The sequence below is a fragment of the Amphibalanus amphitrite genome, unplaced genomic scaffold (genome assembly GCF_019059575.1).
Source record: "Amphibalanus amphitrite isolate SeventyFive unplaced genomic scaffold, NRLGWU_Aamphi_draft 000139F_arrow, whole genome shotgun sequence".
Lineage (NCBI taxonomy): Eukaryota > Metazoa > Arthropoda > Thecostraca > Balanomorpha > Balanidae > Amphibalanus > Amphibalanus amphitrite.
Window position 1 is genome coordinate 287,971 of NW_024881634.1, and position 24,996 is coordinate 312,966.

At 48.2% G+C, this 24,996-nt stretch overlaps 2 protein-coding genes across 2 annotated transcripts in view; one reads left to right on the forward strand and one right to left on the reverse strand.

Annotated features, from left to right (window-relative positions):
- The window catches only part of LOC122382421 (photoreceptor-specific nuclear receptor-like), a 45,940-nt gene that overhangs the window by 13,624 nt on the left and 7,320 nt on the right, over nt 1-24,996 (forward strand). The window contains exons 2-3 of the mRNA XM_043367702.1: nt 5,545-5,854; nt 6,089-6,192. Of these exons, the coding sequence (XP_043223637.1) occupies nt 5,545-5,854; nt 6,089-6,192 (414 nt within the window). The remainder of the gene's footprint in view (nt 1-5,544; nt 5,855-6,088; nt 6,193-24,996) is intronic.
- Nucleotides 13,006-15,035, reverse strand: LOC122382435. The gene has a single exon (XM_043367735.1). The coding sequence runs from the start codon at nt 15,002-15,004 to the stop codon at nt 13,598-13,600; it is 1,407 nt and encodes a 468-aa protein (XP_043223670.1). The 5' UTR covers nt 15,005-15,035; the 3' UTR covers nt 13,006-13,597.

The following is a 24,996-nucleotide window of genomic DNA, read 5'->3' on the forward strand; positions in this document are numbered from 1 at the left end:
CAACCGCATTTGTAGGCTAAAGCTTTCTAAGCGTAGCGGTAGTCGCCTATGTAAGCCTGTTGATCGCTGCCCTCCTACCCACTGGCGCCCTCATTTGATCGTTGTACTCCTACCTATTGGCGCTCTCTGGTAAACAGGCGCCCTCTCACCCGAAGGCGCCCTCCTGTAGGTCGCCACCTTGCCCTACACAATGGTGCCCTTCTGCTGGTCGGCACCCTCATAATTATTGGCGCTCTCCCACCAATTGTGCCCTCGTGAAATTTTGATGGCCGCCCTCCTCCCTTTTGGCACCCTCTTGTTGAGTGCCACCCTTCTAGCCATTGCATGGCGCCCTCTTACCTATTGGTTCCCTAGTCCCTCCTGTTGAATGTTAATCGGGGCCCTTCTACCTATTGGCGCCCTCGTGTTGATCGCCGCCCTCCTAACCACTGACGCCCTCCTGTTGATCGCCGCCCTCCTACCCACTGGCACTTTCCTGCTAAATTGGCGCCCTCCCCACAGGTCCCCTCCTGTTTAATGTCATCCTCTTGGGCAAAGGCACCCTCCTCACCATTGCCACCCTCCTGTTGAACTTGATCGTCACCCTTCCACTCATTGGCGACCTCTTGTTGATCGCCATCTTCCTATCTATTGGTGCTCTCCTGTTCCTTTCCGCCCTCTCACCTGGTGGCACCCTCCTGTTGATTGTTGATCGGGGCCCTCCTACCTATTGGCGCCCTCCTGTTGATCGCCGCCCTTCTACCCATTGGTGCCCTCCTGCTGCTTGCCACCATCCTACCTATCGGTGCCCTCCTGTCGAAACTCGGGATGTTGATCGGGGCTCTCCTACCTATTAGCGACCTCCTGTCGATCGCAGGCAGCCCTTCTACCTATTGGCGACCTCCGTTGATCGCTGCCCTCCTATAATTTATCTACTCCTTTGGCATGTTTCCCAACTTAGCAGTTCTCTTGCACATATTGATGTCTTTCCTGATTTATCTACTTTGTTCATTTGTGGCCTGTGAAAACTGCCACAAATGAACGTGCATTCAGCATAATGAATGAAGCATACCAAAACTGTCTACGCTCTACCATGCATAAAACACGTCTTTGGTCTTAACGGATTGATCTTACTTTACATGCATCATGACATCTATTTTATATGGATCACGATTAAGTATTGTCATCAGGTTCGGCTGCAACAGCAGGCATCAGTTTCGGTGATTGAAGCTGGTTATTTAGGTATTCAATACTGTAATATGCATCTGTGAGAAGGTCATGAGGGCTGGTCGAGGTAATTTGGATGAGAAGCCCGAGGAGGCTAATCAATCTCATGAGGAACAGTCCTGTTATGGTTCACCTATCTTTCTGTTTCTGCCGCCTTCTCGTTGTGCGCTTGTGTTTACGCACCTCGCGCTCCGGTATCAATCCGATATGGTGGTCTGGTGTGTATGCCACCGCCAATAAACTTTTCTACATCGTCACCCATGGGCGAAGCTTCCTATACAGTTTGTGTGGCACCGGCCCCACCAAACCTTAGGTATTTTTACACCTTCAAATTTGGTAAAAGAGCGAGAAGAGCTTTGAACAGAGCTCGTAAAATATGTGCCTAAAAGGCGGAGGAAAAGGTTGTTTTCAAAAATTTCGCGCGCCTTCGGCGCGCACAACAACACTTCTTTAGTAGGAACTTATAGCCAATCACTTCCAACCTTTTCGTCACGTGTCAGAATAACCCGCGCCAGGACATTTCTTCAGACATGCGGTAGAAAAATCACATATACCACTACGCTACGAGCTTCCGTTTTTTCCTGTTGGGGGAGGGAACTGGGTGAGCGGGAGGGGCACACCTTTTGGTACAAAACAAAATACACACGATGGAAAATCAATGCAGCATAACCTATACCAAGGTACGCAAAAAAACTGGTGGCGCAGTAAAAAAAGGCCTCCCACCCCCACCCCCCTCCGCTGAGCGATCGTTAAGGATTTTTATCTCGCGAACGTATTGCGCCCTCCTTGGGTGAGGTGGCGCCCTCCAAACCCTTGGCCCCCCCCTTCGCGATTTTCTAAATACGCCGCTGTTTATTTACGACGTGTGGCGAATAATATTCCAAATAAACAGCCTTTATCCTTATTGGATTTTGATTACCAACAATAACGGCAAAAGAGCTGCTCATCCTTTTACCTTGTTAGCGTGGATTCGTCAAGTTTCACAATACAGACACTCTTTGCAGTTCGCTGAAGACAAGGGGCTTCCTCACGCGCGCGGCACTGCAGCGCAGCAGCCATAAGTTGTGTAAGTTGGCTGTCGCAAACTTTCCGGCTGGTGACGGCTCGACACAATGAACCTGTTAGCAGGCGGCGTCACCCCGCCGGCGGCATTCCACTCTATTACTCTCAGGCGCCAACTGAAATTAAATGGTCTAATGCTATTTGCCAGATTTCATTAGCATTTCTATTAGCATATAACACCCCCCAATCTTTCCTGGATACCATTTGGGCTTGATTAAAAGCCATCGAAGCGCCCCAGGGCGCAATTAATTTCCGATCGGCCTCGTCGGTGGCAGAGCGGCATTACCGGGAGATAGAGCACGCCGATCGGCCGGCCGGTCACGTGACCGGGCGGCTGATCAAAGAGCGCGTGCTGCTGACGGAGCGCCGCCCAGAGATCGGCTTCGGTCGGCGGTGCTCACGCATCGCGGCGCAAACCAATCAGCGGACAGCGCTCGCGCCGCACGCTCCGGCGGCCGCCGCGCCGGCTGCGGCTTTGTGTAGCCGCAATTGTCGCTTTGAGACGCCGGAAGCGGTTTTATCGTCCGCTGTTGAGCTGGCCGTTTCTTGGCGGGGCTACAGATGACAGAGGCCATTGGAGCTGATCAAAGGGCATCTATCTGTATTTGTTGGCTGTCATATTTTGTGACTCATCTCATGTTGACATAGCAATATTGGAAACAAACTCAGATTTTTTACGAGTTCATATTAGCAGACGCTGGACGCGCACTGGCGCAGTGCTACAGCATTAAACACCTCACCGGACACATGCAAAATGTTCTGCCTTAATATGCTTACCAGTGTAACTCTTGGGCTTTGTCGCAAATCATCACTTTTTGATAGCATTAATTGTAATTATATGATAACGAAGAAACGTGTTAAATAAAAGTGGAAAGCTCAACCATTTTATAACGCCTATGTTTCATAGTGAATTTATTTCATTAGCCCGTAAATGAACTGTCGTTCAGCTCATAGATTCTCACATCAATAAGTAATAAACTAAAAGCTTTTACGTCGTCCGCCACTAGAATTCTATTGCTTTATTGATTTCACTAACCACAATAGCTAGGTATGTACCTACCCTTTCTGTCTGCCTCTATCCACTTCTCTCTCTCTCTCTCTCTCTCTCTCTCTCTCTCTCTCTCTCTCTCTCTCTCTCTCTTCTTTTATCTCATTCTCTCCCTCTCCCCTCTCCACCCCCTGACGACCAGCCCCCACCCCGTCGGCCGTCGTTGCCGACACCCCTCCGCCGCCGCCGTCGTCGCGGCCGACGCGGCGAGAGGCGCAGGTGGCCGCGGCCAGATTAGGGATCACCGCCGCGTCGGGAGAGACACTCAAACCGGCCGCGGATTCATCAAAAGAGTAATGCTCTCGATCTCCAGGGAGCGGCATTCAGTCGCCCGGATTTAGTGGTGGCGCGCGCGCGCGGAAAAGCGCGCGGGCGGCGGCGGCGCGCCATTTCTGGCGGCCGCCGTCCCAGGTCGATGCGGACGACGCGTCGCGGCCAGAATTGGCTTACGTGTGGGCTCAGCGCGGCCGACGGCGCACAATGGGGAGGAATGAAAGCGATATCCCACGGATGAGACGGCGCCGGGTCGCGCTGCGCCCGCACCAAATGGCCGGATGGAGGAGCCGTGCTGGTGGCTGTGCGCCGTGCACCAGATGGCTAACTGTATGGACGTGAGCCGATCCTGTCTGAGGAAAGGTACCAGAATTGGACTGAGAGTGGACCATGCACAGCTGCACATATTGGTTAGGTACTGACAGGATGGTTGGCTGCTAGTTGTTACTCTTTGAAGGTTGTTTGTCTCTTTGTTATCGATGGCTGCCATGACAATTGACACTACCCGGATAAATCATGTTGCATTGCATTGCATTTTTAGGCAATTTCAATCGTTTGTGAAAGCTGCTATACAGGTGCACAAGATCCAGCGATAATCAAAACGTTACCCATTTTCTAGCATAAGAGTCTGATCTAATGAGTACTGAGATTCTTATAATTTTTCATTTCCGTTCTTAGTTCTTACGTTTTTTTTGTAATATGCATATATTCACTTTCAGCTATCCGACTAATTTCTCGACAACTTTGAACATGGTCATTTGTTTCGTTATCACCACGTTACAGCTTCAAACTAAGGTAACGTTTTTACTCAGTATGACTCACGTTTCTTCGGGTCACCAAACATGTTGAAAATCAAGATGAGTTCTCTATTATGGTGAAAAGATCCAATGATGACCGTGATGCTGATACTTTCGATTATTTGCTGTAATATCAACCATACACATCCGAAGTGACATCTGATCACAGCAATGAAACGAAAACCGATGATCAACAAAAGAAAAAGAGAAAAGAACAACACTCAAAACGGTCTACTGAGGGGTCGGTACAGCAAATAACGTGCGCCGGAGCAGTCTTCCTGTCTTCCGGTACAGTATCATTTCAGGCGCTTGACAACTAGTGTCATCTAGCGGCAGGTGTTCAAGACGGTTGACGGCGCCGCCAGTCGCGAGAAGCAAGTGTTACTCGGTCTGGGCAACACATTACCATAATTATTGGTGTTGCAGTTTGCGCTCGATCAGCAGAGTGCACAGGATGCATTTTTAAGGTTAGAATGTTATCTCAATATTCGCGCTTTGATAACATAACGCCTTTTTACCAAGAGACCCGAAGGTTTTGCATGTAATTGATCTCCTTCAGACTTCAGTCGATCACCGTTTTCCCGTAGTTCTAGGGCCTGGGTTTTTCCCAGGGTAATAGACTCTGAAGTAGGTATATTTATATTATTTGCTAACTTTTGATCACAATGCGAGCTGTGACCACGGACCAGCACGGCGCGCTGCAACTTATAGAGGGTGCCGTTTTACGGTTCCATTTCATAAGAAGGGCTCTCAAATCACATGTGATTGTAATACAAAAAGAATGGTTGCACGAAGACTGTGAATGGCTGACTAATGATAATGCTGCTTAGATATATGATATTATTTTCGCATTAAACGTTGACTATTGAAACCACTTTCGAGCCCTATACGGTTGCCTCAATCACAGCCGTTTTCCGGCATTTTACTGTCCGTCTGACTCGGCCATTTGTGATGGCTGACACGGCTTTTTATTCCCTTCTATTGATTGTTTAACTCTTCTCCAAGGAGTGACAGCCGCATATCCCCGCCTCCCCCCAGCCGTGAGACCGCCGTCTCCACACTCCACAGGCGTTACCACTGCCCCCCTTCACAGGCGCGACATCACTTATCCTCGCTTTTCCCCAGAAGTGATAACTCCTATCTCCGCCCTTTTTTCAGGCGTGACACCGCCATCCTCCTCGGCGTCCGGCGCGGGCCCCATCTCGGCCGCTGGGGCGCCGCCCTCCCCGGCCAGCCCGGCGCCGCTGCTGGCTCCGCTGGCCCTGCCGTTCACGGCCGGGTCGTTCGGCGTGGTGCAGGTGGGCAGGGACGAGCCTGCCGCCCCGACACCGTTCGGCCGGCGCGGCTCGCCCGGCCTCAGCTGTGTGGTGTGCGGCGACACGAGTAGCGGAAAACACTACGGCATCATGGCCTGCAACGGCTGCAGCGGCTTCTTCAAGCGCAGCGTTCGCCGCCGCCTCATCTACCGGTACGGTAGGAAGGGGCAGCGGAGGGGAGACTGGGAAATTATGGATGGTGCCGAGACTTTAGAGCCGAGAAGGTGTCATGAATGAATGAATCAATTTATTAGGAAGCAATGTCACTAAAAAATCACAACATATCAACATATCAACGAATAAGAACAACAATAAAAGTATATCAATTAAAATTAACCCGTCATTGTCGACGCATCCCAAACATTAAGCTATTGCCTCTGTTCCAGATGCCAGGCTGGCACAGGCAAGTGTGTCGTCGACAAGGCTCACAGAAATCAGTGCCAGGCGTGCCGGCTCAGAAAATGCCTCGTCATGGGAATGAACAAGGATGGTAAGATAACTATTGCAACTATCAAGGAGACCTACACAATGCACAAAGTAAACCTATTATGCCGCTCCGATTACTGCAGGCAGTGCCTTTTGGCTGTCACGAAGACCACGCCTACCACGAATGTCACGAATGTCGCGAAATGAACTTTATGAGGTCGCCACTTGACCTCATGTGACCTATAGGTAGGTATATTTGTAGTCGGTATCAAGTGATAGTAATAATTAGGTACCTACTTTACCTCGTTATGTAAAACTGACACAGACGATTGAACTTAGGAATGAGCAAATTAGATATACCTTAAAATTAAACCAATGAATAACTAAAGGCCGCCGTCCACTATGCGAAACGCTTGCGGATGTCCATCACATTGCGGCATCGCTTGCGGTCCGTACGGAATTTAACACAGAGCCCTATGGGCGCATCCGGTCCGTACGGAAATCGTGTGCGCTCCGTGCGGACTGCATCCGAACGGCAATCAGCTGTTGATTTTCCGTTTAGCTCTCCGCAAGCGTTTCGGAAGCGGTTGCTACGGAAACTAAATAACAAAGTCCGACATGTTGAACTTTTCTGCGGAGAACGCAGGCGGAACGGACGCGGACAGGTACAGTCTTCCGTCTTCGAGTTTTCAATTGCAAATTTAACCCTCGCCGGCACAGGGGGGGGGGGGGGTTGATGCAACCCCCCTAAGTTTTTTCGCGAATAACTCGCGTAAATAGCGGCCGATCGCGACGAAACTTTCAGTACCCTCGCATTGATCAATTTTACATCTACCCTGAAAATTTCATGACCCTGACCCAAATGACCTTTGACCTGTGACCTCTTTTCCGAGACCATGTTTGGCCGAAATCGCGATTCGGCGTATGTCGGCTCGCATTAGCCGCGCGTTTGCAAGCTTTTCGTGGTTTCAAACGTTCAAACATGTGATTTGATGTTGCTCCCATACATTAGGGTGGGTGTCAAGGTCACCTGAAGGTCAGGTCAGGTCATTGACCTTTGGTGACCTCGGGTGACCTCGGTTCACTTTTTCGAGTTTTACATGTTTCTAGGCTAGTTTTTGGAGCTGAATTCGAATTTAGCAACCATTTGAACATTTACGAAGTAGTTTTGGTGCCTTCGTAACATGTTACGAAGCTGTCAGAGGCGGTTGACACGTATTACGAATACCCGTCACAACCCCTACCGGTTGACCTGACCTGACCTGACCCGACCTGGTCTAAATGCTTAAAGACATCATCTCTGATCAAAACTAACACGATATTCGTGATCAGCACCCCGGAAAACCACATAGCAGTCACACTTTACGGCTTTCTAACAGGTTCCAATTTTCCCGGTTTTCGGGTCATTGACCTGACCTGGAAGGTCACCCGATGACCTAGGACCTTAAAATTGGGTATCATCGGCTTTGTCTCGTGACGGGCAACACGCTCGTTTTTTCCGCGAAGCTCTAGCTCGATCAGGGGCCAAACGCGAGGGGGGGGGTTGTACCAACCCCCCCTTGTGCCGTCGAAGGACGCAAAATGGCCTGTGCTGGCGAGGGTTAAGAAATAATTTCAACTCTTTCAAGATGAAGTAAGTAAACACAATTTCCTTGACATGGCAGCACTATGTTATGCTAGTAAATTGCTATACTTTCTTTTGTAATAACTGATAATTGTGTAGCAAGGTAATGAAGAAATGGGCGGGCGGGTAAACACTCCTCTGCTTCGTTGCAGCTGACCCAGCACCGGGGTCCACCGTTGTTCGGCTGTTGTAGCAGAAGAGAGAATAATTCGCCGCTGGAGGAACTCGATAGTAAAGCTGCTAGAACAGGGAAGCTTGAGAGTCGTTGAAGAGATTCCGAGAGGGATCTTCAGAGAGAGAGATCCAGATAGTGATGAGATCCACCTGAGAAAGATGTAGGTATCCAGATCCACCTTGCATACAAATACATCTGATGGAAGATGCTTTAAAATTTTGAGGCTTGATGATTCTGTTCATTGTATAGACCATGATGCACGAGATGCTTCTTCACTGCTCGGATTAGGGATAGAGGGATCCGATCAGCTGGGTTTGCGGCACAGTTGGGCAGGTGAAGGACAGGGCATTCGAAGTTCCGATGACCACTGCCAAACATATGGGTGGTAATTACATTGATAAATTGAATGTGATCATTCGTCTAGTCACCCATTCCTATATCACTGGCCTCCCCATTAAGAAAATTGCCCACTTAATTCGTATTAGCGTTGCTAGTTTTAAGTTGCCCTCAAGAATCATTTGTTCGACTGCCGTAACCGAATTCTACCAAATTCCCATCGGCCTTACTCTAAGATTCATGCGTCATCATTCTCACACCCTTGCTCGCATTACGTTCACATTTCATGTATTCACCCAAATTTAATTGGTAGCCCCCGAAATTCCCTCCGATAGTGTTAGGCGTCTTACAAACCATGGTCTCCCCGGCGAGATAAATGTCTCTTCCGAAATCCATATGCACGCTCCGCTAACCGGCGACAAACATACTTATCGCAGGGCTGTCCAGAATAATTATGCACAAATATCCACCCTCCTATTTTATGGGATTCACTACACGTCCGATAGACTTATGGTTATACACACATACACGATTTATATCCGACTTATCTCTCTACCGGGAGAGATTACCTATGCCCTCTTCCGGTCCGCGTGTAACATTCCCGTTCACGACCCAGGGACCACAGTTCATATCCTGGAACTATCCTTAAACCATGGGATTTACTCTTCAAGGCCTTACGTGTCCTGGAGTACATTCTTCCCTCCCCTGAGGCTGTCCAGTACCGATTAGAGTACCTTTACGAAATAAGTATGAGGATTTATTCGGGACACTACGGCTCGCTTTATCCGCCCTTTGGGTGACTCACCCCTGACCTTCGGCTTCTTGCCTTTGGCATAACTTACTCTCCACTGCATACTGCGCCAATCTTTCCCCTCCCCCTGCCGTAGAAACCTCTCACTGCCTTCTCACCCAGTGTTACCTAAGCGGGAAAATTAACAGTGGCCGGTACCACTGGCGGAAAACGTGCATATGCCCTGCGTACGTGACGGTGTGTCCCTCTTATCATTCCGGTCTGGACGTGGGTTTAGAGAAGTGCATCTGTGTCTCATACAGTCATGCTGGTAAACATTACGCCATAGGAGACGGGCAAACAAGCCGTCTGTGCCTCCCAATGCCCTATGCCAATATTGGTGGAGTAATGATTGGCGCTAACTCGCAAGAACACGGATAACAGAAACGCATTATTTATCCTAGCCAAATCGTAATCTCAAGTCATAAATTCTGCTGCACACGTGAATCCAATCATCAGTTCTCGTATACAATCCTAGTCGACCTTGAACCGCTCTTGATTTAATCAGGTGATCTAGAACCAATTAGTACGCACCGATCTGTCGTCTGGTTGTGATCCACCGTATCATAGTAAATTACTGAATGCTCAAACGGAAATGACTCCTTGAAACTCGTTCGATAGCTTCTGATGGGCTACTAGTTACCTATACAAATTATCTTTATAGAGTGCCAGAATATTGTCATAGGGGTCCCTAGCCTTTCATAGAAAATCTAATTTAAATCATCCTTATATTCGCAGTAACCAATGCACATCAAACGAACTGCAGTCCTAGATATCATAAAGCATGTCATATTTAAAATTATGCATTAACTGTTTACGTTCTTATCCCGTTGCAACTTTCCACAACTAACCATGTCTCTATACGATGACCTTCACCTACCGCACGCGCCCCAATTACGGCTAACCCACTGCCCCTGTTGTGGTTGCTCCTCGCGCCCTCTGGCGGCTCAACGCCCGCGTCGGGGACGACGAATACCACGGCCGCCGGCCGGCGCCGCGTCGACACCGTCAGTCACAGTCACGCCGTTATGGGCGCGTCAACACTCGCGGTACAGTGCTCGTGCGTGTTGTCTCTTCTGGCCGGGTAGATTCACCGGATGTGTCAGTGAGTGTGAATCTGGTAAAATATTGCTACAATATCTCCCTGTTCGACATCTCATCAGCTCCATTCCACGTAAGTTTTTTTTTTTTTTGAATTAAATTCCTGTCCCATTTAATCGTTCCCCAACAAAGATGGTCCTTTCTAGTATTTATTCTACAAAAGCACAACGATCGGTACCTATATCAGTCGCATATTAGTTCTAATCACAAACAATTCTACATCTACCTGTTACTCGACATTTCGCAATTTCAATGACGCAAAGTGACCATCTAAAGTCGCAAAGTGTCAAACCGTCAACCTCAAACCACTGCTCACAACTCTGCACCTAAGTAACAGAAGAAATTCCGCCGTAAGCTCAAGCATTCGTATTGTCCTCCTCCGTGGCCGAGTGGATAAAAGCGCCGGAATTCGACGCCTAACCGGAAGTGAGAGCCCGGTTCAAGCCCCGGCGCGGGCGGCCACATTTAGCTCCTACGTGTAATGGCGTGCGTGTCTGTGGCAGGGGCCGCACAGAAGCCAGGTAGCGTGAGTGAGCGGAGGGGACCGTGTCCAGTCGTGAGGGCACGTTAACCCTCGCACGACCAGGCCATTTCTCATAACACGAACGACCAGGGGGGGGGGTTGTTACGACCCCCCCCTGGCGTTTCGAAACGGAAGGTCGTAGAGCTTAGCGGAAAAAACCAACGGATTGCTCTCAACGAGATCTCGCGATTGGTGGTATATTTTTTGGTCCTAGGTCAACATTTGACCTACTTATGACCGGTCAAAGGTCAAATTTTCCGAAAAAATTAAACTTTTTCAACTTTCCGCGGCGATTGCGGCAAAACGGTGGGAGAAATCGACTTGAAACCTTCACTATCGTGTTCCTTGATCAATTCTCTATCGTTTGGTATGTATTTCGTTTCCCTAGCTCTAAAAATGGCGCGTTGGGAGCGCCGGAAGTCGGCAAGGTCACAGTCGGCGGCAGAAATTCGAAAAAATCAAAATTTAAATTTTTGAAATCTGATTGTATTTTTGGATTTGGGAGGTCCATTTGCTCCCTATAGAAGCTAATATTGCTGCATATTCCCATTGAGGTGACAAGAATTGGCAAAATAGTGGTTCGGGCGCTTTTCAAAAATAGTACCGGACGCTGTTCCTCTTGTGACGTCATAGCTCCGTGACCTGACCTGACCCGGTCAATTTTCTTGCACCACACGATAGCCAATGCTTGCCCCAACATGCATGGGAAGTTTCATCATGATCCATCAAACAATGTGGGTATCACCGGCAGAAAACCTAGGGATTCGGCGCACACGTTTGGTAACTGTCGGCCGGAGGCTGTACCTCTTATGACGTCATAACTCCGTGACCTGACATGACCCGATCAATTTTTTTCGGCAAAAGATGCGCAAAGGTTGCCCCAGAGGGTATTGAAAATTTCAGCCCGCTACGACAAGCCGTTTAGCGTGCACTTCGAAAAAACCTCAGGGGGGGGGGGTTGATACAACCCCCCCCCTAGGCGTTCTATAGTCAGGGGAAGCAGGCCCATTTTTGGGCCGAATAACGCAAAATTGGGTAGAGCTCAGCAAAGGGTGGTTTCTGGGACAAAAATGACCGCTGAACCCGAATCTGACCGGTGCGCACCTGTAACTAATGATGCACCACTTCCAGAGCACGTGCAACTGCGTGGTTCTTCTTTTTTGAAGAATGGTACCCTTTTTATTTATTTTAAAATAAAGTTAGTTGTGTAGTTGCGTTGTATTCCAAAACTTTAATATTATAGCCAAAATTCATTGCATAAATGAAAGTCCTAGTTAACGAATATCGCAGACAATCTATGACGTCACTGTGACGTCATTTATTCGTAAACTGACGGGAAAATGAGGTGTGACAACAAAACATTTAACTTTATTCACAGGATACGCTCATTGGCGGGTTCAAAATGCATTGAGCATGCTTAGAAAATATCTCCCCGTTGCAAAAAGTAAAAATCGTCTGGATGGAGGTACCATTTTGGCCCACAGGGGGCGAAATCCGCGGAGTGTGCGTTTTTACCCCAAATAGTTTTTGTGCAATAACTTTTGATACAATGCTTGCATGTCGTCCATTTTACCATCGTTGTGATTCTCTCACCGAGACGCATCGAATAGTATGCAAATTGACTTCGATTGGTTAAGATTATATTTTACCGCAGTTCATGAGCTCAGGTCGATTATCACGCTAGTGAAGGTTATGACCTGACTGGTAATGATCATGTAGTTTACAAATTCGCTTTGGATTATCAAGATAATCGCATGGAAAATGCTTTCATTGTTCTTATGTGGTTTTATCAAAAGCTATAGCTGAAAAATTGCTGATGACGCTTTCAGGACGTCACATGACAATCCTGGACGTCATACATGACACATCCTGACAATCCTGACGTCACATGACAATCCTGGACGTCACATGACAATTTCAGGACGTCATAGGCCAATCCTGAAGAGTGAGGCCCGGACCAGGGGTGAGCAGCCGTTGCGGATCTGCGAGGCAATGGTCTGTCCCCATCGGTACTTCACATCGGTAGTTATGAAGCCAAGCGCTGTCGTAAGCTTAACGTATTATAGATGCATATATGTAGAATATCGTCGGAGCTCAATTTTCACGATGACCTTCAATGGGTTAAGAAATTATATTAGAAATGTGATTGAATGTGTTTGACCTCGGCTGTTAACATAAATACTCACTAGAAATACTCTGTCGATACTCTGTCAAAAGTATAGAAATATACCGAACCGACTTTTGACACGTTTTGCCGCTTTTACAGAATACCTATTGAAACCAGTTATTCAGATCGTTGGGTTAGCGAATCAAGAAAGTAGATGTTGCTAGTTCGCCACAGTCGCTGTGCACTTTTATTACTTTTCGATTGCTGCTTCCTTCCACACAAGACATTTCATGCTCTTCATCCCACTACCCATACAGTGATGAAACGTCGCATGCTAGAAAGTGTACCTATTATTTCGAATGGCACGAAATGGTCACCCAACCATTCACTTTTTCAGAGGCCTAGCCCGGTGCGCACGAGCATGAGCCTCAGTACCAAGAAGCACACATGTGCATTGTACATTATAACACAAATCTACATTGTACGCACAATCACACACATACACACACACACACATGCACACTACACAGAAGTACAAACACAAATAAGCACATGCCATCATCAAGAAGATGTCGCGCTGCGCCAGCTGTGTAGAACTAGAGAAGCCGGAACTAACAGCGCCGGAGACTAGAGAATGGCCGTTCGCCACTCGCGATGGACCGCTTGTCCTCACACAGAACTTTTCATTGTTCTTCACTCAATAAACAATACTATACTCAACACTACTCAACACTTGCACTAGTCACCACTCAACATTCAACACTAATGATCAGTTCACTCAAGGGAGCGATCGCGGTCACCAGCTACTGGCGGTCACGTGTACCTGCACCGGCACTTGCACCCAGCTGCGCACGGGACACCAGCCTTTGTGCAGCTGCACCTCTTGGCACAGGCCTTGCTGCAGGCGCAGCGTATATCGTTCGACAGGCAGGTTGGCTCTGGAGGAAGGCTGCACAGAACTGGCATCAGGCTGCCGTCGACCATCCGCCAACCCCCGTCTCGAGGTGGCAGCGCCGGCCGCAGCCGCAGAGCCTGCTCCCAGATGGCTGCCTGGTGGTGGCACCGTCTCAGATGGAGCCTGAGGGCATCGGCAGTGGGCGGAAGAGTCGCCACGTGTTTTCCCTGCTGGAACAGGGTCGCTCTGACTTCGTTCACAGAGGTGATGCCTCCTGACATCCCGTACCACCTCGTCACAAATGTCTCGACATTTTTCTCCACTTTTGAAGAGGGCTCGTCTGATCCTTGTCCTATGCCATGCAGTAGCACAGGGTGTCTAAAGAATGTCTTCCATGCGCTTCTTTTTCCTTTCCTGAAGAAAAACGATGTCGTGTCACTGCCAGTGAAGGCATGGAAGGCCAAGAGTCCCTTCAAGACAGTTGTCGGCAGAGACTCTACGACGTCATGAATGGGGATGTATTTCTGGTCTCTGTTAGATCCGGTTCGCATCCAAAGCTGTTTTGCCGGCAGTTTCTCGCGGTGGTACGTCAGCAGCACCAGGACGTCTGTGTCGCGAGAGTACACGATGACCGTCTGCTGTCGCATGTTCGCCACGTGTAACAGAAGTCTGGTATCAGCTTCTTCGTGTATCGCTCGCATAGAAGACAGGTTCATGTCCGGTTTGTTTGAACGCACATCTTCTGCACATTCAAACGCTCCAGCTACCACGACGGTAAATTCGTAGCTCTCTCGCAGAACAGCGGCTGCTAGGAAGCTGGTTAGGCTGGTTTTGTTCGATGACACGCTGAGATAGCACCTCCATTCTTGAGTGGGCAGCGTGGTGGCTTGTGTAAGTCCGCCCTCTGATACGCCATCGTTGTCTTCATATGACCGTACGCAACCATTTTTCCTCCTCTCACGGGCCGCTGACTTGATGGAGTCAGCATCATATCGATCGAACACGATGTCGAGTCGTTGAGCACTGTGCTTCTCCTGAATGTTGCGCAGGGATGTGTCAAACACTTTTGCGATGTCTCCGAATGTTTTTGCTCCCGGTGGCTTCCCGATCGCTTGCACAAGTCCCATTGCATCGATCACCACTCCGGTGTGCTGCTGATCTCTGATTGCAGAAGGACATTCTACACCTTTCGTCAAGCAGGTCACCAGCTGACTCTTCTGACCGGTGCGCAGTGTTCCATCAGCCAAAGCGATCGAACTGGGGACAGAGGTCAGCTCATGTTTCATAACTTCACTGATATCTACTGCACGGCCGGACTCGTACATGCCAGTGATCTTCTGCAGAAGGCGACCATCCACTTCGACTGCGTCAGTTTTGGGCTTCCTGGCTTGTGCTGTCATGGACGCAAACGTCAGAGGCTTCTGCTTCTTTAGAGGATGGTAGAATGGATGGATAGCAGAACCATCAGCGGGTCCCATTCTCGTGCGAGCAAAGTTTTGAGCCAGCTGTCCACCTTTCGTTTTTGCGGTTAGCAGCGCCTTTTGTACTTCTACTGAGCATCTTTCTTTGGTGGCCATTCTGATCAGACTTTGATCTTGTGCCGGTAGCACGCAGAACTTCTGAAGACTACCCTTCAGTCGTTCTTCCGCATCACGGTCCTTAGCCTTCCGAGCAGCGCCTTCCTCGCTGTGGTGTTGATACTCGGCGGCTGATGGCATCCCTAGAAGCTTCAGAGTGTTGGCGGAAATGATGGACCTCAGGTTGTAGGACAGCGCCCAGCGACTCAATGCCGACGGTGTCCTGGTGATGCCAACAATGCCGCCGCTCTCCTTGCCAACACAGTTCAGCCATTCTAGGGCGTGATCGGGATCCACCTCTGAGAAGCTCCTGTTCGTCCACTTCACTACAAAGTTCCCTGCCAGGAACTCGTTTTCAACCTCCGATGGAAGACTTCCCATCTCGGAGAGGTAGACTGATCCCCATCTGAAACACAAAGATGAAGTTGTTAAACACCTGCAAAAGTTTTTTTTTGGCATTAACACCAGTAAATCATGTTAAAGAAATAGAACTAACAAAATGTGATTGTCAATATTTAGCCTATTTTGAGCCAAAATAACCTTAAGTTAGGCTGCAGGATAGGAAGAAATGTCTAGCCAAAGTTAAGATCAGTCTCACCTCGCATAGTTCTGATGGTCGTATATGAAGAACCATGGAAGCATCTCCTTGAAGCTGTCAAGGTGCAGACACCAGTCGCCAGTCCGTTGCGCTCTGAGGAATCTGAGCAGCAGTCCCACCATTTCCAGATAGTCCATCCAGAAGCACCTGTTCGGTCCTGCTGTGGAGTAGAACTCCTGGCGCAGCTCACGGAACGCCGGTGTGTTCACCTGCATGACCAACTCTTCAAGGTCGCCACTCGTGACTTGCAGAGCGGCGTGAAGCTCCTCGTTCCTTTCCTGGATGAAGTGGAACATCATTGGCAGAAGAATGTCCCACAACGCCTGCCACGTCAGTTTGTGCGCTCTCACGGCCTTGTTGTACGGACGGCCGCTTCTGAGAACCTTCTCTGCTGTCTTAGATCCGAACAGGTTGCTGTCTTCCCAGACTTTGAGGAGCCCAGAAGACTCGACATGTCGCCCGATCACGCCGAGGAAGTTCATCGCGATGTGGAGTCCTCCCAGCCTGACGATCAGCCACTCCTGCAGGTCACTGTAGGCCCATTTCAAGGGCAGTAGTCTTTGGAACAGAGCCTCATCAACTGTGATGACGACATGCTGCTGTCCCAGAGCCGATGCTACCGCGCGGCATCTGTGTACTGCAGTGTAGAGAGTGTCCATCTCATGAGCAGGAGCATTCAGGATGGGCATGAGTCCAACAGCTGACTGTTCATGCCCCGTGCCAGCCACACATGTCTCCATGTTATGGACAGTCCAACCCTTTTTCTCTTCACTTTTCTGCCGCATGCACAGAAAGGCCATATCATGGGCCTCAGCAAGGTCAGACCGAGGCGACTTTTCATCATGTTGGTTGAACTCCGAACCGGCGGCAAAGACAGGCTTAACTTTTGAACCGTCCAGTCCGGATGGCAGCAGCTTGTGGAGAGAGTCTGGTGTTTGTAGAACCGTGCTTCTTGACGGCCTGATGTCATGGAGATGCTCAGGTGGGTGCGAGTTTCGCTGCCATGCTGCCATCTGCAGAGCAAATGCAAGAACATTAAAAATTTGGGAAATGCTGCTACTATTACGAATGCAAGCTAAACAAACCAGATCAAAATGAATTTTGGTCACTTAACTCCTACATGTTTACTGAAGGTACCCGAGGAGTACCAAGCCGGTACAAGTACAAAGTACATTTGAGGTCAAAGCTAGGCCACAAGACGTCACAAATTTTATGAAGTCATGTATAGGTCATGTGACACAAGTTTTCCGGTCCATTTTGGCGGAATAATTCAATTACAGTGTCCGTTTTTCGTCTAAAATCATTTTAAACAGGTTATTGTGAAGGTCAGGTCACGGTCAGGTAAAAATGTCAAATGTTAAATTTGGCCAAATTGAGTAATGCTAGGCATAACGTCACAAGGATCTCACCTGTGTCGCGTGGAATGTGTTTTTCCCATCCAGAGATTCGTCTAAGATGTCGATGTTGTCCAGAGCGAAGTGTACAAACTTGCCAGGGACAAGATTCGGCGGGACTACTGCCCCAGTTGACTCGTCTGTACTGCTCAGAACGGCTTCTGCCAAACCTGTTGTCACGGTCAGGAGTTGTTTGTAGCTCAGGCAATGCCCCGCGTTGTGAATCATCTGCACAAGCCGTTTAGATCTTGTCTCTTGGTGTATAGTGTTGGCCAGTCCTACGTGTTTCGGGGTCCATTTCTTCCCTCTCGATGCACAAAAAACCACGTCCTGTGCGATTGAGAGTGCGTGTCGTCCCGAACCATCACCATCGCCACCAGAATCCGAGTCTATCACCTGGCGGAGGAAGCTCAGCAGGATCGCTGGGACGCATGCCATGGCGCTCTCCTCGTCACCGTGAAGACCCTCATAACGGGGTGCTTCTCGAATTTCTTCGCGAATCTTACGGGCGAGTCGAGAGAATTCCTCATTCAGGTCGTTGCGTTCGTCATCAGACTTCGATTTTGTCTGCGCCGATTTCATGGGCGTCAGCAGCGTTCCCAGTCGCCGAACCGCATGTACATCGTAGGCGTCACCGAGCTTGGACTTGAGGGCAGCCACAAATGTCTGCCTCCTTGATGTGTACGACTTTGGGACTTCGACGCCCAGATCCTTACATGTTTTTTCGTAGCGGCGAAAGACGGCGTCGAGGTCCAGTTCGTCACTGGCGGTGTCGGTCAGGAGCTCATCTGCCAGCAGCTGCAGCGCGTCATCAGTCAAGAATGCTGAACTCGACTGCCCAGATTTTAGGCCCATCTTCCAGGACTGTTTCAGGAAGGCAGCATAACACATGTTGTGATACTTCAAGCCACTTGCGATGACGTCTAGGTATGGAGGTACGCGCAGTGACATATGTGGAAGTGTTTCACAGCCGTACCGTATTTTTTGGGCCATGTCCTGTGATGCAACAGCATGCAGCTCCAACTTCTTCGCCTCCTGACAGAAAATACACTCTGCCAAATCCACAGATTCGCGGCGAGGCCTCTTGCTCTCCGCTGTCTCTTGTGCCGTTTTCGTGCCATTCTGTCTCATAAATACCCTGTAGCAGTTCTTATGGTATTTAAGCTCGCATTTTCCTTCGACGAAAGACTCTAACCTATCAGAAAGCTGCCTTTTGCTCTTGTCTTTCCTCAAAATAGGCAACAGCTTAAAGAGGTTCTCTCTTCCAATGTTTGATGCCAAACACAACTTCTCATCATCTCCCTCACAAAACACACACTCGTCGACTAAGTCGACCCCGCGCTTGCTCGCTGTCATTCTTATTCATGGAATTACTAATTTGTTGATATAGGTACGAACTATGACATAAATGTGAAAACTAATAGAAGGGGAAACAGAAGTTTTCGTTCATATCACTATATAAAACAAACCGGATGAAATGCCGCCGCAGCGCCACAATACGAAAAAAAGTGACAAAAATCACCACATTTCACGTGATGTATTAACCTGCTGTGTTGCTGATAACAATCGATCGAATTTTGTCAAGATGTGACTTACTTTTTCACATTTTTAACATCGCTCACCTTTCACCTCTAAAAATGCTATTTTAACACGGACAAACGCGGAATGATTTTGCTTCATCGTCGATGTGTTTTTTTTCCTCACTTTTGTGAATAGAAAATGAAAGAAGTTGAATGTTTTATCGACTTTCCAATTTTTTTGGTCGTTTTTTCCATATATGGCATCATTATGACGTCATAAAATGCTTGAATAGTGGTGAAAAGAATACTATCAATAACGTGATATAATATCGTCTCCGGGACAAAGTTTGGAAGCCATATCTTCAATATTGGTAATTCTATTACGAAATTCGTCGGTACACCACCATTGTCCAAAAAATGTGAAACGTGCTATTGCACGTGCTCTGGAAGTGGTGCACCACATTTTAGAGATGCGCACCGGTCATATTCGGATTCAGCGGTCATTTTTGTCCCAGAAACCACCCTTTGCTGAGCTCTACCCAATTTTGCGTTATTCGGCCCAAAAATGGGCCTGCTTCCCCTGACTACTAGGGTTAAACGTTCGGACAAAATTCTGCCATACAACTGGAATTGCGCGATCGGGTGGTGGGATCAGGGTCAGCACAACAAGCTATGCTTAGTGCGGGCTCTGATTCCTCAAATCCACCCATTCAGCCATTCGGACTAAATTTATAAAAAAAAAAAATTAAAAAAAAAATCGTATCTGTCGAAAATCATAACTCATAGCCATATTCATAGATCGATCGCACGAATCAGTCGCCACCTTAAAACATTACATTCGCTTTCAACCGTATTTACCTGTTCAATAATTGATTTCGACTTCGCAATTAATTCCTTCAGCAATATTACCAATAATTTCGCAATGCAACTTTTAGTGAATTAAGCACGAATCTACACCATTAATTTCACAAACGAATTCCAACCTCAAATCGCACTTGACCACCGCCGATTATAATAAATCGAACGAACCAGTTTGACCAAAGACAATGACATATTCAATGTTGTCACGCATCCTGTCATCAATTTCAGCGTTCGTGACACTGAGCTGCTTATTCAAATTTTGGGATTTCGCTCACGGCCTAATCGTGAATTCCAACGGACAATAACGATTCGCTGGCGACTCTGACATGACCTCGAAATTCAGATCCTAAATGCTACTAGGGTGTCTGGACCAATAAGTTCAAAGTAATTTAAGTTTTCCAATTCCAATTGAGAGTGCATTGTATGGCAACCGAAAATGTTTGGCAGTCGTCACTGGCACGGCAACCGGACAGAGGGGGGGGGGGGGAGGGTTCAAGGATTGGGATTGAGCAGACTTTTCAACAACACTCACATTCTGGAGTTTCTCTGCGCTTCCGCTTCTCAGTGTGGTCTCAAGCGTCGGCGGTTGTCCTCCGGCTCTGGTCGGTCGAACTGAAGAGGCTTCTCGCGGGTGACCCCGGACCGACGGCGGCCTCCAGATGGCGTCTCCGGCTCCGGCTGCAGACTGTCACTCTCGGCTGCTCGACTGTGTCTCCGGGGTGAATCGTGCGCCTTTTATAGCTCGAGGGGCTGCCACGCCCTGAGCCGACCTCCGAGTCATTGCACCCAGGGTGTCTTTGTTACTCCCGTGCAATTTCACTTGGCCGCTCACCATCTTCATATTGGGAGTTTTACCAGTTGGTTCATCGGTGTGTAGGATATAAGAACATTGATAAAAGTGTGAATCGGCTCTGTCGTGCCTTTTCTTTATCCTCAACCACTTCCATTCTTATATCGACTGCGTATCTGCCCGCAGCAGTCTGTCAGCCTTCTTTTCCTCTGGTTATCCAAATACCTCGGTAGCTAAACATCTTATCGTATTCCATATAGCTCGTCGTTGTTTGTTTGAATTGGGGCTGAATTCCATAACAGCTTTAGTTAGCCTCAACAGCGTTTCTTTGTTCCAGCCAATTACAATGTACTTAGGAGACGACACTTCGTATTTTAGCCTTCATTTTAGATTTTGACGATTTGGTGCATTCCGTATTGTTGTTTCCGATGCCTACGACCGGTGCGCTGAGCTGGTATAACTGTTTTCCAGACGTCCTCTTGCCTTGTCTCCAGGCTTGGGAGTTGCAGACATTGTTCATTGCCGGCTGCTTGATCTCCTTTCCTGCAATTGTTCCATTTTCTTGGTTGTATTTTAGTATTAACCTGACGCTAGCCGTTGAAATTTAAGCCTGCATTTGCCACCAGCCTCAGATTTGCCAGTCATTTCTCCTGCGGCTACTGTATGGGCTGATCACTTTAGAAGCTACTCCTCCGCCCGATCTTCCGTCATAATGGTTTTATCTCCAAGAATCATACATCCTTTGTTGTCACCCTTTCTCGCGTCTGTATAGTGCTGACACCCTTCGGTTAGCGGTGGCTCTGGCAACTAGTGTCTTGGGCGTGTCCTCATCGTCAGCTGGCTAACACCCCCGCTTCGCTGCTGACCTTTGCCCGCCACACCTTGTGGTTGCGGGGTGTGGCCGTAGCGTGCTGCCTCTTCTATTCAGTGGCGAAATCTGGAACTACAGGTCATTGCTTGCGGCTGCTGTGCAGGTCACCTTCAAGGCGTTCTGCCGGGTCACTCACCCTGGGTTGTTGTACCCCGACAAAGGAGGCTGTGTGCTCCAGCCGGCATCCATCCTTTACACTGCTCCATGATCTGTTGACATATCTTGCTGATCCAGCGTTCCCAGCCGGTATCTGTTCTCGGCATGGGTCCACGAGCTGTTGACAATCTTACTGATCCAGCTGTTACTTGTTGGAGTTCGAATCGTTCATCCTGCGGTAGCTGTCTCCAAAAGCACGCGTCTTAATGGAAGTTTAACGGCTGCCCATTCTGTGCGGACAGTGATAGATTAGGGGACCTGGGGGGGGGGGGGGATTGGGTGTGGGAAAGCGAGGCTGGGCGTGTGGCCGGACTGCGAGGGAGAGGGACTGCCGGACCGAGCCGTGCCGAAAAGATACTACGTTAAATGTTCAAGATGTAGCGTGCTACAATTGCTCTTCACAAAGTGTTAGCAAGTGTCCGTGAGCTTTCCGTCTGCGGTCCGGATGCGGTCAGCGTGCGGCGACATTCCTGACGGACTCCGGACGGAATTCCGTCACAGTGGACGGCGGCCTTAAGTTAAGTGTAGCACACAGAGGGCCTTGGCACACAGCATCGCCCGTATATGAAATGATGAACAAGCCAATAGACCGATCACCAACCGGAATACATTACCTCGCCTCCTGTCGTATTGCACGCGACTCCGTTTACATACAATAGGGGAAGTTGGGGCAATGCCGGAGTTGGGGCAAAGCCGAAATTCAAGATATTTCGAAAACCGTACGACATGGATGCCACATGTCAGTGATGTTCTGAAGCTTAAGTGACTACAATTATCGCATGTTTGTTACGAGTCGTCATCCTACTTCGGCTGTGAGGGCGCCAAGAGCGTTTTCAAGGTACGTTTCCCTTGTACTACATGCGCCTTTGAAGCTGCATTTCTTACTCATTATGCTACCGTTTGTCTGGCCAATTCGGTCAAGTAATCTTCAGCATGTCTTTGCATAATTGTGCTGCCTATTTGAAATTTATACAGCACGTTGAAAAGTTATGGGCCTGCAAATAAAAGTATGGCTGGCTGGGGTAATGCCGAAAACGTGCAATTACGCACGTTAAAGCACTCTACGTGGACTTTACTGCTGTAGAATACTGCAACGCGTATTTTTAGTCACACAAATTACAATTTCAACCGACACAACGGCCTGTTACCTCTAAGGAATGATTTACCTGGCCTTTTCTTATTATATCACACAATTATAACTTCCAGTGTGCACCAAGCGTCCTCAAGCTCTTAAAACCCATGTCAGCTTTGATGAATTCTGGATAAAGTTTGAGATAAAATGGCAAAACATCAATTTCGGCATTCCCCGTAGATCATTTCTCCCATTTTCGGCTTTCCCGCAGTCCGGGGCAACGCCGAAAAAGTCACTTCTTTGATATTTCTAGTTTGTCACGCAGGGCGTATTATAAGGGATTTTCACTGGGTCGGCAATCACAATTAGGGGCGGCATTTTGCACTCATAGGGGCGGCACTTGGCATCTGAGGGGGCGGCATACCTACTGGTATTTAACCCTCGCTCTAGCAGGGGGGGGGGTCGATGCGAACCCCCCTAAGGTTTTTCGAAGATAGCGTAAAAACGGCGGCGCGCAGCGCCGTTAAATTTAGCACAGCCCATGGAGCAACCTTTTTACATATGACCTGAAAATTTCAGGTCCGGGTGACCTTGGGTCAGGTCACCAGGTCAGAAAAACCGGTACAAGGTCATGGTCAAATTTCATTTTTCTTTTTGCACCTGTCCAACTCACAGTTTTGAACTGATTTCCTTCAAACTTTCAGGATGTGCTAAGTTCACCGAGTTGTATAACATATACATAGTTCGGGTTTTTTATGTCACTGACCTGAGGTCAGTTAGAGGTCATTACGTCGTAATGTTAAGCCCATGGGAAAATACTAAATTCGGAAAATCCTGGAGATATCCGCTTCGTTCTATCACTGTTGTGCTTTGAAACCACAGTTCTTAACAGCAGGTCACTTGGTGCTTCTTTGTTTGGTGTGCTTATCCATGGGTCAGGTCAAATGAGGTCAACTGAGGTCAAATGACGTTTTTGCCAATAACTTGGTACTTAATAACGCTAGAGCTTAGAAAATGGTGTCATTGTGTTCCTGGTGATCAGCCGGATCGAATGATATGCAATATGATGCAATTTGGTTAACTTGAACTTAATTAATTAATTAATTAAAGTTTACTTAGAAATTAAGAAAAACTTTAAGTACACTTATGCAAGCAAACAAGCATATCATTCGACGCGCCTTGACGTGCTGAGTTCATCGATGCTTTTCTTTTCACTCTATCTTAATTAGATTAAAAGGTATAAGTGAAAAACCTTTGACCTGTTTTTAGCGAAATTTTTACATTTATACCCTCAAAACCCCCCAAATATTGACCTAGAGCCCTAGAACAACCAAATTTGCACATGGGCGAGAACTTCGGAGGGCCCACCTACCTACCAAATTTGGTGCTTCTAGGTGCCATAGGAGCCAATCGCGAGGGGAGTCGCATCGACCCCCCCCCCCCCCTGCCAGGCCGTGTTATGAAAAATGCCCTGCCAGGGCGAGGGTTAATGACAAAAAAAAGACACGTTCGACGGTTCTTTTATAACTATTTCTAAGTAATGATTTCAGATTCAACCTAAGCTCAGCGGTATAACGTTTATTTTTCCGGGATATAGTATTTCTCTCGTCATAATGCGATAATTGAACTATAATTCCTCAAAATAAAAGTGATGTTGCCCCCCCCCCCCGAGTAATGTTGGCGTCTCTTCTTTAAGTACCGGAGGCGCTCCTCATTGTCATTTTGCCCCACATCACTGCTCACATGGCGCCCTTCAATGTAATGGTGCCACCCGTCAACGCTCAAAGAGATAATTGCGCTCCTCACAGTGTCGGTGGTGCCCCTCAAAGTGGTTTAAGTGCCCTAAAAAAAAAAGTTGGTGGCGCGCCTCAAAATGATGCTGTCGTCCCTTAGCATATCTGCAGCGCCCCCAAAATGACAGTGCTTTCCCTTAACCGGCGCCGGGCTGAGGTTGTTTGAACCCCCTCCCGACCCCTATAACTTGGCTACTGGGCCACGAGCGACACGCGGTAAGCGGTATTCGGCAGAGTGTCAAAAACTACTTGGGTTAGTTGGTTAATCGTACTTTGGTTAGGTCAAGTCAAATATCAGGTGACCAGAGATCATCAAAGGTGAAATGTGGGTGAAATGTTGTCTGTTTCAACATCTATTGAGTATTGACAAACTGGCGCATAACTCGGAGAAGAATAGAACTACAGCACCGCGAAAAAAGCGCATTCGATAGCTCTTCAACGTTCCTATAAAGTTCTCAGACTTGACTTAACATCAACGGCTTAACCTCCAGAGCACAACTTGATTTAACCCGTGCCGGGCCTGAGAGGGTTGGAGTGGACAATGGACCCCCCTCCGCCCCTCTACTGAGCTGTTTTAATGAAGAACCGTTTTACTGTAACAATTCTTGACTCACGAAAATTATGACATTGTTTTTTTCAGTACTGTGCTCCTCTCGTCGAGATGCGTCGAATGAACTATATTTTG

What these genes read in the sequence shown, in the direction of transcription:
- LOC122382435 (XM_043367735.1), bottom strand. Translation starts at nt 15,004, where the DNA reads ATGTACGAGTCCGGCCGTGCAGTAGATATCAGTGAAGTTATGAAACAT.